Here is a 13,465-nt window from a genome sequence, read left to right on the forward strand (position 1 = left end):
CAATCAAGTCACTGAGTGTGTTGGTGTAGCTTATGCAACAGAAGTTGTGTTGTCTAATGGTAAACTGTAACACTTCATTCTTACCGTGGGTTTTGCTGTAGGTGGGTTAAAATCTTGTCTGCAGCAACAAAGCGAGGGCTTCTCCTAGAGCTGTGTGCACGGAGTGAGGTGCAGGCAGCTCATCACCGGGTCGTGTAATCAATTGCTTGTTGAGAGCACTTATCTCAGTGGTAACCATTAAGCATCATCGGCTGCAGCTCTTTGTGATGCTGCTGTTGCTTCTTTAGTACTTCTATTTCCATCTGCTTTCCTTTGGTTTGGCAGAAAGCGGTTGGAAGGGCTGCAGGAGGTTTCTGTAACATCACAGAAATATTTCAGGCTTTGCTACAATAACGACATTGATAGAGCTCTGTTGTTCTGGTGTCATTTTTCTGACCCTTGGGGCATCACTGAAATCGCTTTGAGGATTAACTGATTTTTTTTCCCTCCCCCCCATTCAGAAGCAGATGTTCCTTATAATTGCTTGATAACTTACCATAATGTGTAGCTGCAGTTGAGTGATCTGCTGCCTTTATAAAGCATTTCTAGCTGTGTTCACAAGCTTGCTGGCTGAGCTCCTAGGCTGGACATGAGCGCTTCACCTGGAGAAGTGTTCTTGGCCTGGGGTGTAAACCGACTCATTTTTACTATGGATGTGCAGAGAAGGTAGGAACACAATTCTATCAAGTTCCTTAAGGCATTAGGAGATGAGTCTCAAGAGCTGTGAGCTCTCTGTTTTGTTGATGAGAGAACACTGGGCACCTTTTCAGACATTCTTGGTGTGACTGAAATATCCCAAAGCTGGAGACTTCTCGAACCAGCAGGGAAAGTGTCTGTAACCCAAAAACACTGCAGAGCAAACTGTCAGGAATGATTTACAGCAACGACCTCTTGGTTGTCTCCCAGATGTTCTGGGTTACTGCAGTCCAGCTTTGAAATGGAAGGCTTTGTAGAAATGTGTATGTTTGCTCTGCTTTGTTTTAGAGGTGAAGTACAGGCACCTTTTGTAGGATTTTTCCCCATCCTTCACGTGTTATGAATTCTGACACGTTTGTGTTCAGTAGACAGAGATCAGTGTTGTATCTATGTTCTGTAACTGATGTTCTCAGGTGTTCTCATGGCTGAATACCTGAGTGCTGTGCTGCCTGATGCCCTCCTTTCCATTGGGTGGCAACTGTGGCCATTCCTGGGAATTCCAAATCCTCGTGCTCTTCAGTCTGAAATATGTCAACTTGTTTAGGAAACTCATTACAGTTCTGTTACAGGACTCTCGATGCATGGATTGCTGGAATGTCCTGTAGATTGGAAACACATGACTTGAGTCTCACATCTGTCCATGATTTAATATCTGGGAAGGAAGGAAGCATCCCCTTTAGGTGGGGGCACAGTACTTGGACTTGAAGGTGCTGGGCCTGGTCTCTAAGCAGGATTGACATCGAGTATGAACTATGATATATCATAGTTGTATTTCAATTAAAAAATGTTGCTGGAAATGCTGGACAATCCTTGTAGTTTCGCTGTTAAATTGAGCTCTCTTCAGAAGATGGCACTTCGAGGGGAGGGAAAAAAATACAGTACACTTTTGTGACATCTGAGAAGTTAATTTTTAAAATGGGGTTTGCTGGAGTGTGATACAGACTGCCTGCATAGAAGTGATTTGTGGTCAAGCAAGGATTTTTGCCATGGGAACAGTAATTATGGCTTCAGGCAGAGGGCCAAGAATGCTGTGAGGAAATTCCAGTCCTCTCCTATGGCTTTAGCGAGAGGCTGCAACAAGCTGGCTCTTGTGGCCTGCCTGCAACAGGCGTGATCACACATGTAGGGCACATGGCTGCAGCACAGGGCGGGGGGAAGGGAAATGCTCCATCTCATCTGGGGGATCTGCTGTGCAGAGGATGCTTTTGTGCACCTGTGTGCAGTTCATAGGGGACTCCTGTGCAGAGGAGCGATGGTGGGTGATGGAACTGCCTCAGTTCTTTGTTAGCAGGGTTTAAAGCCATCAGTTGAAGCGCAGGTGGAAGCAAGGTTGTTGTCAGAGGCTTACCAGCTGTCAGAGCTGCCTAAAGCAGTCTTCACTCTGCATCTACAGCACTGTGTGGAAACAAGCTGAAGCTGTGTCCGCTTAGAAGAGAGTGGGGATGCGCTCTTGCTAGTGAGATGATGACAAACATGGTGTAGTTTAATTTCTACCTCCGTGGGGCTCTCATACAGCTGTCTGCTAAGCTTTGCATGAGAACTCATCAAGCTCTGCTCTTAGTTCAGCGTGTGTTGTGGTAATCTCAGTGTAATTGCTTGGTCTGTGCCAGAGCAGTTTCTGGTTATTGCACAATAATGATTTGGAAGAGATGGAATTAGTGTGGGGTTCCTTCTGAACCTGCATGCTCAGTTTGCTGGTTTATGGGTTAGGTCACCAAATATTCCTTCATCGCTTCCATCTGTTCCAAAGTGATTCATCCAGCAGTGTTTGTGTGCTGGTATTTGCGTTCAGCTTTAGGGAGAACCTGTCTGCTCTGCTGTAATGATTAGAGGAGCTCAAGGCTGACTGCTAGTTAAGTTTCAACTCGGGAACAGTGGATCATAAAGCCTGGGTGTGTGCTGTCCTACAAAGCAAGAATGACTGCATTGCTGCAGCGCTTGCCGTTTAGGAATTTTAGAGCTATTTGCAATGGCCCCACCTTTTATTTGCTCAGAGGGCAGGTTTGTTTCATGGAGTGTCTCCATAGCAGCTGAGAAAGAGAGCCAGGGAGGGGCTGATGTGATGAGGGGGTGAAGGATCTGGCTTTGGAAAGCTGCTGTGTGCCGGAGCTGAGGCGTGCTGTTGCCAAATCCCACCTCGGGTTGTGGCAGCAGTTGCTTACTGTGCTGAAGTTGCTGGTGTCTCATAGCGTACGTATAGATTGGAGTTCCTATAGATGTTGTACCAGGTGTTGTGGCAGGATGTACTGTAGCAAAACAGGCTTTTGAGTGCCAAGTTGTACGCAGTGCTACGACCGGCGAGTCTGGGTTCCAGGATGCTGAGAAATGTGTGTACCCAGTAGGTGAGGCTTACTGGGAAGTTCAGCATGCTGGCTCTCATGGATGGCTGTTGCACTGACTGTGGACCAGACAGACGTGGGGCTGCAGCAATTTAAACAGCTCTGAGTTAAAGGTGCCAAGTGCTTTCTGTCCCCAAATGAGCAGAGTTTTTAAATAATGCTTGAGATCCAAGTGTGCTAATGCCCATGTAGCACGTGGCTGGATTTGGCTTGCAAGTGTTCCAGGGCTTTCTGCATTTGAATCAGTGCATCAAAATCAGCCATGAGTGGACTGGATTCTCCTCCAGCTCTTGTTTTTGGGTCTGATCGGATGATGTCTCATCTGTGGGAGATGCAGTTACAGCCGAGAGCCACTGCATGGTGCAGTGCCATGGCTCACCTCACAGCCACAAAACAGGCTGCAGGCCTCAGTTGCTCTGTATTAACCTTAAATCTCCTCCTTTGAAGGAGAATGTGCTTTTATCATGTGTTTTCCAGAAGTGTTTTCACGCACAGATAAGAATCTGCTATTTTTCTTGCTGCTCTACCATGAAACAGGTAAAGAATACCGGAGGCAGAGGGGGAAAAGGAGCACTGGGGGTAGAAGTGAGCCTTGCTTCGTGTGAGGCTGCTGTGGGAGATGAGGAAAACTGGCACCATTCTTCCCAGTAGTTGAAATTTATCTCCATTCCTATCTCTTGAATCTCAGCAGAAAACACTGGAATGTAACTAAAAATGTGTGTGAATGAGGTCACTGCACTGGATTTTCCTTAGCAGCTCCTTTGCAGAGAGATTTGAGTCTCAAAAGCATGCATTTTTCTGTTCCTTTGGGACTGAGCTCATGTGGAGCCTTTGAAACACACTTTGGAGATGCCCAGTTCTTGCTGTGCCTCTACTTTTAGCAGAGCAAAAAAAGGGTTTGGGTAATGGTGTGTGGAAGTTATTATGGCAGTCCCTTACAGGGTCCAAAATCTGCATGGTTTTAGGAAGCACATAGTGTAAGAATGATGCTGACGGGGCAGACTTGCAGGGCTGGAGATGGCGCTCAGAGGGATGCTGGTGTGTTGATCCCATCTGTTAACATATATATATATATATTGGCCAGCTGGTAGCCTGTGCTGGCCTTCCCATGGTGGCTGTCTTCCCCTGTCTCCTGCTGGTAGCTTCGTGCTGCTTTCTGCCAGTAACGCTTACCTTCTGGTAGCTGTCAGCATGTACTGATATCACCTGGTGATCTTTAGGTTCTTGCTTTGATCACTGTGTGTATGTTAAGCTTTTTTTGCACTGGCAGAATGAGGTTGGTTTATTGTAATGTGAAATGAATGACAGGACGTGGAGTGGCTGAAGGTTGACATTGGGCAGCTGGACATTCCTGTGGAGTTTCTAGGTGTGCCTTTGTTCATTCCCAACCATGGTGAAGTTCAGGTGTAATTGTAATGAGAGTGAGCCAGATGGTTTGTGCGTTGTGAGCTAAATACTGATTTTTAAGCTGTGAAAGCAGAGGCTAATTTGAAATTCTTACAACTGAGTTGTTAAAATGTGCTTTTAAAGCCCAAAAGGGTTTTGGGGGTGGTTGAGAATGTAACCTGGAAAACTAGGGAGCACTGGGATTCTGCCTTGCAGCAGGTTTCCCATCTCTAATTCATGAAAGGGAGCTAAAATGTTGATAATGAGCCCACATGAAGCAGGAGTGTTGCATTAATTGAATGCAGCTTGAGCAACAGGCCCTCCATAGCTGTGTGCTGAGGACAGAAGGAGGTTGCTGTCATAGCAACACTCCCAGGCAATGCTTTACCTGTCAGCAGAGTGTGTCTAATTGGTGCTGGAAACAGCCTTCCCCTGCACTAGGTAAGGTTTGGCAATGCAGCTTTAAAGATGGTATTTTTTTTTTGTGTAAACAGGAAGAGGTTTATTAACTGAGCTGATGAGTTTCTGCAGAGCGGTGTTACTGTAGTGTTGCTTCTGTTAATCTCTTTGTAAAAATACCAGCTGCAATAGAATGAGCTGAGCAGAAATGTCAGTGTGAATTAACATCTGTGAGTGGGCTGGCTGATTTTAATGTGAAGGGCTGGCTGATGTGTGGCACAACTGGGCTTCTCCCAGGTGCTTGGGAATACAAAGGCAGAGCAGTGCTGTGGGCTGAGCCTGGCCAGCAGCCCAGCACCCACACAGCTGTGTGCTCACCTCCTTCCTTCCTTATGGCTCAATGAGTTCTGCCCTCAAAGAAATAAAGGAATAAAAACATCAGATAGTTCAGGACCTGCATTTTTTGTTACTAGCCTTTTCAGTAATGCTCAGAATCCCCAAGGGAGATGGTGCTGGCAAGAAGCTGCGTCTTCTGAAACAGCCAGATTTGTTTCTTCTGAGTCTGATGCAACACATTGCTTTGTATGGGGCATTTGAGTTTATTTATAACACAGTTTTAAAGAATAAAAGACCTCTTGGCAATCGCTGCGACTGTAAAGGCAACTGCTGAGAGTCCCACTGATGTTCCTGCCATGGAGTGCGGATGGACGGAGCTGTTTTTGCTTTACCTCAGGCAGCATGTTATTCCAGAAAGCATCCACCACCAGGGACTTGCAGTTAGGTGGGTCCCAGCAGCACCAATGAAGGAAGAAATGCAGAGGAAAAGGCAGCAGCTGGTGGGGTTTCCTTCTGCTGAAGGCTTCCCTGCACTGACGGCCTGGTGTCACCCCAGCTATGGCCTGTTCTAAGCTCGTTCTGGCACTTCTGTGTGGGGCCACCAGAGCTGGATGTGCAAAAACCAGCTTGCCTCTTGCTTGCACTCAGAAATCCCAGTGCTAATTACAGCAACTGTTAAAAGAGCCATTGCTATTATGACTTTGTTCAGTGACATTGCCATAGGTGCTTCTTGCCTTTGCAGGACCAGGTCAGTGCTGTGCAGGTGACCAGCAGCAGCACATGAAGCATGGCATTGGAACCTGCCCCAATTTCACCTATTCAGTACATCAAAGTCCTCGAGCTCAGCTTTGAAGAGCAGCACTGAGCGGTCAGACAAGAAATTCAGGATCTGAAGAAGAAAAAAAGCCCAATCTCCTGTCTGTAATTCAGTGTGCTGGGCTCGGTGTGTGACCTACTTTCCTGACCTGTTCCCTGTGCAGCCAGCAGAGCTCCTGTTGCTGTGCAGGTCGTGTTACTGCAGGTGCCAGCAGATACTGGGTGGGGGGAGCAGCATCCTGGCAGCTTCCACTGGGGTGCCTGGGTGGGAGTGAAGGCAGGGCTGGGCTTTATTTCCTATTGCTGCTAAGGGTCTTCTACTGTGACACTGCTATGTAAAAGAACTTGGAGATGAGAAGGGGCTTTTGGGTGCTGAATTTGTGTTTGCTCGTGCTCACGGTGAGCTTTGAGGTCCTGTGCATATCTTGTTTGAAATTCCTACTGATTTGAAGTATAGCTTGTGCTAAATAGTAATGAAATGTAATGTTTGCTTTTAGTCATAGCGATGCCTTTTTTCAGCCTTCTTAGTTTAGATGAGTTCTGGTCAGTTCAGATCATTTGGGTCACAGGGACTGCTGTCATGAGCTGAAGTTGCACGCAGTGCTCTCAGAGCCACTCGGTGTTGTTCTCAGGGAATGAAGGGAGAGCAGTGCAGGTGTGTGAATAGATGGAATTACACCTTGCCTGCAGATAGCAGAAGGCCTGGAATAAATAAATGCATGTCTATCAATTGTGTGGTATCAGTTTGCTTGGGCAGAGTGATTCTGGTAGGAGCCCTTTTGGGAGTTCTGGTTAAATAAGCTCGGGAAGGCATGGTGCTGCACTGTGGAAAACCAAAGGGAGATGCTTTGTTCTGCTCTGCAAGTAGCTGTGTTACTTCAGTGTGGAAGTCCTCCTGCCCCAGAGGCAAGGGAGGATGTGGTTGCAGACCTTGTACCTGTGGTGCTTGTTTCTCAGCTTCAGAATGCTCGGTCCTTTGGCTGAAGTGTGTGCTGAGGTATTGCTGTGCTATTGCCCTGTGGAAGACACTGCTGCTGTTCTGAGGACTGTGGCTGCAAAACAACCCTGTGGTCTGATAATACACATTATCCTGTGTGATTCTACTTATCTATGTCTTAGAGCAGCTTTCTTCAAGGAGCTTCATTTTCTTTTCTTTCCCTTCTTTTTTTTCTTGGGTGAGGAGGGGGGGAGTTCCATCTATTTCTTAATATCTCCACGTTGTCATCCCATTTTCACTGGAGAACAGCAAATTTATCTCATCATTAAGTCACAAATTGCCTTTTGCTTAAGACTTCCTCCAGTCTTGGTAGCCCACGGTAAAATAATTGATCTAATCTTCATAATGGCATTAGAAAACGTACTAATGAGTAGATGTCACTATCTGCTTTGCTATTTCAGATCAACTAGCAATGCTCAAGCTTAACCTTAAAGAATGAAAATCAGCCTGACACCAATCATGAGGAATATGGTTCTGTTTATTAGGGAGCAGTGAATATCAGTGCCCAGTGCTCGACACTGGCTTCAGACAACTCAGCAATGCTTCAGCTCCTGAGATTCCTGGTGTTTACCTCAACGGAGCCATTGGATAGTGCTATTCAATTACCAAATTGGATCTTACTTATATTTAATTGATGATGATGAGGTTGACTGTCAGTATATTTTCACTTGCGCTTCTGTTCAGCTTCTCTGCACCTTCATATCAGTTGTTCTGTTCAGGTGTTCTGAAAACAGCAGAGTTCAGTAGAAATGCTGTCAGTTTACCTTTCTTCTTTTCTCTTCCAGCGGGGATCTGACGAGCTTTTCTCTACTTGTGTTACTAACGGACCCTTTATCATGAGCAGCAACGCTTCTTCTGCAGGTAATACTGCCTCTAAGAAAGGAATAGCAATTGGTGGGTGTTGCAGATGCTATCAGGCGGTCTGATTTGGGTTTTTTATATATATACATTTAATTTAAAAGACATATCTCTTATACTTACTAAGCCTTTGTAAGTTTGTTGTTCAGCACCATCTTGTCTTGCACCTTGATGGTTAGCAGACTGAAAAAATGGGCTTCAAAACATTTGTTCTAATGATTTTTACAGTAATAAAGTAAGTTTTGCTGCGAACTGGTGTGCTTGAAACATAGTTGTGTTTCACACAGGGTTATTTTGGCCATATATAGCAAAGTGCTGTTGTTTATTCCGGGAGTCTGACACCATCTAGAGGTCAGTGATCCCACCAGAACAGAGTTTTGCCTAATGTGCTCATCAGTGCTTTGAATTATCTTACCTTGAGCTGCTGTTCTCTTTTGAGCCCCTGGTTTTGCCCTGCCAGACCCTATCAGCTGTCTGATAGTGCCTTAGATGTAATCCAGATGTAATCTACTGGGTTGTATTTATTGTTGTCATATCAGTTGTTTGAGAAGGATGTCATCAAATCTGCTTCATTGCTAAGAATGCTGGAGTGAAGAGAAATAAAGCAGCACTTTGAAATAACGGATTGGAATTAAGCAGTAGAAATGTGAGTGTGTGGAGATCTGCCTGCTGCAAAATGGCCACTGGAGAGTATGTTCCATTGCAGTGACATTCAGCCTATCACTCACATTCATGTAATCTGAAAAGGGGTAAAACTGAGTATTCAGACTCAGGCTAAGTTAGGCAATAGATTTTCTCTGTGATAGAAATAAATGGACAGGCAGCACAGGATGCACATCAGGGGTACTGCTGGTGTGTTTGCTCATCAAACTCGCCCTAATGAGCGGCTGCTCTCGTTCTGTTTTGTTTTTACAGCTAATGGAAACGACAGCAAAAAATTCAAAGGGGACAGCAGAAGTGCTGGGGTCCCATCCAGAGTAATCCACGTCCGTAAGCTCCCCAGTGACGTCACGGAGGCTGAGGTCATCTCTCTGGGCTTACCTTTTGGCAAGGTCACCAACCTTCTGATGCTGAAAGGCAAAAACCAGGTACAGTGTCCACAACTGACAGCGGAGGTTGACAAAGACTGGAGTTTGTCATCAGTAAAGCAGCTCTGAGGTGTCAGAATGGCTGTGACTCATTGGGATTGATAACTTCTGCGTGCTGTGTTTTACTTTTCCGTGGCTGCCCCATGAGCTGTAGAAAATACTATTTTCTGGCTGCTCAAGTAGCTGAGTCCGTAATTATTGGTAGTCATTTATAATTAGCATCATGCTTGTTCTTGTAGATTACAGGCCAGGTAAATGGTTTGGCCAGCAGTGCTGTGAGTTGGCCTTTTTCACTGCAGCCAGTTTGGTTGTTGAGTAACCACCACTGTAACTTTACATATTAAGGATACCTTTCCAAATAGAAAAAAATGAGCTGAGTGAAGCTGAAGCACCACTGGATAATGCAGAAGGTGTGTGTGAGCTTTGTGACTGCAATTGTACCAATTAAGGAGTTAAAAAGCAAGCCAACTTTAATCGTTGCTTCAAGTACTGTGTCTTTAATCCCAGTGATTCATCGATGTGCCTCTGATGTGTAGTGTGATTTCATGGAAGGGCTGCTCCAAAAGTAATGCTTATTGGTTTACTGTGTTGGCTAGTGATGTCACATGCAGCTGCTGGTGGGACAGCAGTGCAGGCTGAACCTTCCATCAGTCTTCTTTTACATTTGGTTGCTGTGCCACACGTGGCAGCAGAGGGGTGTTCTGACACAGTGGCATCTGACACACAGGGGTGTGGAATTTGGCTCCTCCAATTGGGCATCACACAGAGCAACCTCTGTGCTTAATGTAAATGACTTGCTAAAATTCCTTGCTTTTCTTCTAAAATAAAGAAGGCCACAAAGGTGTGAAACACTGAGTAGGTTTGCAGAAGTGTGGGAAGCTGCTTGTTATAGTAAGTGTTGAGAGTCTGGATTGCTGCTCTACTCCAGTGTTGCAGCAGGCACTTCTGTCATTGCCAGTCCCCCAAATATATGTAGCATAAAGATCTTAGGATGAGTTGGGTGTTGCATTAATGGCCTATGAGTGCAGCTGTGAAAATTAAACGCTGTTCATTTCGGCTAGAAGCTCCCTCTGAATTCATCAATCACATGCTACTGATAAGCATTCATGTCTGCTAGTGTGAGCTGCTTTGCTAATGTGCTGAATTGATTGATTTGACTTTCTGTGTAGGCTTTCATAGAAATGAATACAGAGGAGGCAGCCAACACCATGGTAAACTACTACACCACAGTCACTCCAGTCCTTCGAAGCCAACCCATCTACATCCAGTTCTCCAACCACAAGGAGCTTAAGACAGACAACTCACCAAACCAAGCAGTTAGTTTCTTTCTTAACATTGTCACGCAGGTGGGAGGGAGAGATGGTTCCCAGCTGGTGGTTTTGCTGCTGGTGTAGGCCTGGAAGGGTTTTGAGATGAACTATGTCTGTGAAAGTGTTAAAAAGAGCACGTTGTGTTTCCTGAGGATTTGATTGAATAGAAATGCCTCTCATCTAGGTTCTCACAGGCTGTCTTTCAGCATGGCTGCTTCTGACCACCTTTTTCCCTTTGCTTGCAACTTTCTCATTTGCTACTTGATTTCTACCCCAAGCTTCCACCTTATGGAGGAATATCTACTGTAAGAGCTTTTGTCCAAAGCTTCGGCAGACTATTAAATGAGCTGCTAAAACTTCCTTAATGTTGGGGGGAAAAAATAAGTGAGATCACAAAAAATTACACTCCAGCATTCTTTAATTAGAAACTGTAACAGTGCCTCTCTAAAGACTTACAGTGCTTCAAAAATGCTGCTGGTGCTTAAGAAGTTTATGTAGAATGAAGCTCTGATGGAGGCAAAACCTGTAAGTGCTGGAGAGAGGCTAGCTTGGAAACAGGCAGCACTGAGCACAGTGGTTCTTAATGCCTTGGGCTGTCTAGATGTGTAAAACAGGCTCTGCATAGTAGAAAGTTCCATTTTTGGCTTAGCTGCTCTTGGCAATCTTTCAGGACTGGAGCATTGGAAAGAAGTTCAGGTTACTTGCACCTCCTTATCAGGAAAGGCTTCCTAACATGTCCAGTTTGCCTCCTCACTTTTCAGCCCGACTTCCATCGGCATCAGAGCATCTCCTGCTGTGCAGATGAAGTGCCACTGCTTGGTGCCTCTGACAAAACCACAATTTGCTGCACATGTCATGCAGAAAGGACACTCAACAGCAACTGCCAAGTCAGTTCTCACTGCTGGAGCCCTATGGCAGTTGTGCATTGAAGTTGTTAGTTTCTTTTGTCAGCTTCAGTATTGGAGGTTGATAGTATTGGAGGTGATACTGCATTCTAAAAGAATCTTTTTCCTGAGCAATGGAAAAACTGCAGCATTAGTGGGTGCTGAGCAAGAGTATAGATAACAGCAGTGTAAGCAGCATTTTCTTTAGTGTGTTTTGCATTGCTGTTATTGATTGAGGCGACCTTGTGTTTCCCATGTCTGAAATGTGCTGAAATACTGGATTCTCAGCTCTAGGAACAGTAAAATTGCTGCTTGTTGTTCTGTAGTAAATAGATGGGGAAACTCAAAAGCTGAATGTGTATTTTTGCAAGCAGGAGTGTCAGTCTAACAGGATGTTTGGTTCTGCAGCGTGCCCAAGCAGCTCTGCAAGCAGTGAACTCTGTTCAGTCAGGAAACCTGGCACTGCCAGCCCCTGCTGCAGCTGTGGATGCGGGGATGGCGATGGCTGGCCAGAGCCCTGTGCTGAGGATCATTGTGGAGAATCTCTTCTATCCTGTCACTCTAGATGTTCTGCATCAGGTAAAAAAAAAACAAAACCAATGTCCTCACAGCTTGCAGACTGTCCTGGAGGAAGGGAAGGAAAAAATAGGGAGTTACACGTGTTAGAGTTGTAACAGCACGTGTCTGTATCTGTAAAGCAAGCTCTGGAAAGAGCAGCTCTGACCACAGCTGTTGGTTTTCTGCTTTCTAGAGACCCTGATGCCTGCGTGAGGCTTAGTTTTGTTTTCAGTCTGGCCAGTCTCAATTTGCAGAGGTTTGCTGGCCTGCTGTAGTGGGATTGCGACCTGGTGTGGCTGAAAGGACAAATGTTACAGTTTCAGAACTGGTGTGAATACACTGCTTCCTCCACCCACAGTGGTGCTTAGCCACCATGGGAAATACTGCACTGTACCAAGTGTGCCTATGTCACTTGAGCAGTAACCTATGTGAAAACTTATTCCTGCTCTGCACTGCAGTCACTCAACTTGCATTTTAAACAAAGATCAAGTAGGATTGCATGTAAAAATCCCCAAAATTCTGAAAATGTTTGAGTTTGTGAAGGTCTGTATGCATCTTCCCATATGAGTGATGTTAAAATGAGGACTTTAATAAAGATGCACTGAGCTGATCCTGTTTCTTCTGTAGGCAGTTGCCATGATGTAGGATAAAACAGTGCTTGTGGCGTAGTTTAAAACCTACTTTCAAGTTGGGAAGCTTACAGGCTGACAGGACAGTTGTTGTTTTTGCTTCTAATAATGTGAAATGTGAATATGATGCTCAGCTCTGGTGATGGGGTGACAATGTGTGCAAATATTATCTTGCAGATTTTTTCCAAATTTGGTACAGTCTTGAAAATAATTACGTTCACGAAGAACAACCAGTTTCAGGCTCTGTTACAATATGCTGACCCCATGAGTGCTCAGCATGCCAAACTGGTGAGTACCATGCTTGCAGTGCTAAATACCTGTGTTGTTTCAACTTTTCACCTTGCTTTTGTTATCCTAGGACAAATGTGTGCATGTGGCTTTGTGAAAGCATCTCCCAGGTGGCAAATTGCATGTGTGAGTGGGAGGGAACTTCACCACTGAGAGCAGTGTGGTGTAAGGAGGATAATTGTGGAAGGGATGAGTGGAAGAGATGTTAATTCTGCACAGGTTGTTTGTCTTCAGGTGCAGCACTCCATGCAGTGATGCAGCCCTTTCTCTCCTCAGAGGTTTCATATTTAATATGAATTCATGTTGTGCTTAAAAAGGGATTTGTTTCCTTGCAGTCTTTGGATGGACAGAACATCTACAATGCCTGTTGTACGCTGCGCATAGATTTCTCAAAGCTCACGAGTCTCAATGTAAAATACAATAATGACAAAAGCAGAGATTACACACGACCAGACCTACCTTCTGGGGATAACCAGCCTCCTCTTGATCAGACCATGGCAGCTGCTTTTGGTGAGAGTTCTTAACGTGGGAGCAGGGCAGGTGTAACAACTCCTGGTAGTTGGGGAGGAGAGGATTTAATTCAGTGTGTTTGGTTATGAAGAATTTTGGAATGGCATGAATGAGGAATTTTGGGATCACTGAATCTGAGTGCAAAATACTGGCGTGGGCATGTTTGTGGCTGCATGTTGCTGCTGTGAAGGCTGTTTGTGTGGGGATTTAGAAGGTTTCAGCAGCTGTCTGTGCTTCGAGTGCCATCTGCCGTTCTGTTTGCAGCACAGACTGAGCAGTAATTTGGGGGTGTTGTAAGCCATGCTTCTGGAAACTGTACCATGGGTAAACAG

The 13,465-nt window shown here is 45.3% G+C and overlaps 1 protein-coding gene across 4 annotated transcripts in view; it reads left to right on the forward strand.

Moving 5' to 3' along the window:
* Positions 1-13,465, forward strand: part of PTBP1 (polypyrimidine tract binding protein 1) — a 28,217-nt gene that overhangs the window by 5,172 nt on the left and 9,580 nt on the right. For 3 of the 4 annotated variants that reach the window (XM_052702605.1, XM_052702606.1, XM_052702607.1), the window contains 6 exons: positions 7,794-7,869; positions 8,782-8,954; positions 10,124-10,270; positions 11,557-11,727; positions 12,513-12,623; positions 12,959-13,133. In XM_052702605.1, the coding sequence (XP_052558565.1) occupies positions 7,794-7,869; positions 8,782-8,954; positions 10,124-10,270; positions 11,557-11,727; positions 12,513-12,623; positions 12,959-13,133 (853 nt within the window). The remainder of the gene's footprint in view (positions 1-7,793; positions 7,870-8,781; positions 8,955-10,123; positions 10,271-11,556; positions 11,728-12,512; positions 12,624-12,958; positions 13,134-13,465) is intronic. The other variant, XM_052702608.1, reaches the window with a different exon arrangement.

The sequence above is a fragment of the Tympanuchus pallidicinctus genome, unplaced genomic scaffold, assembly GCF_026119805.1.
Source record: "Tympanuchus pallidicinctus isolate F22 unplaced genomic scaffold, pur_lepc_1.0 scaffold46, whole genome shotgun sequence".
In the NCBI taxonomy this organism is placed as follows: Eukaryota; Metazoa; Chordata; class Aves; order Galliformes; family Phasianidae; genus Tympanuchus; species Tympanuchus pallidicinctus.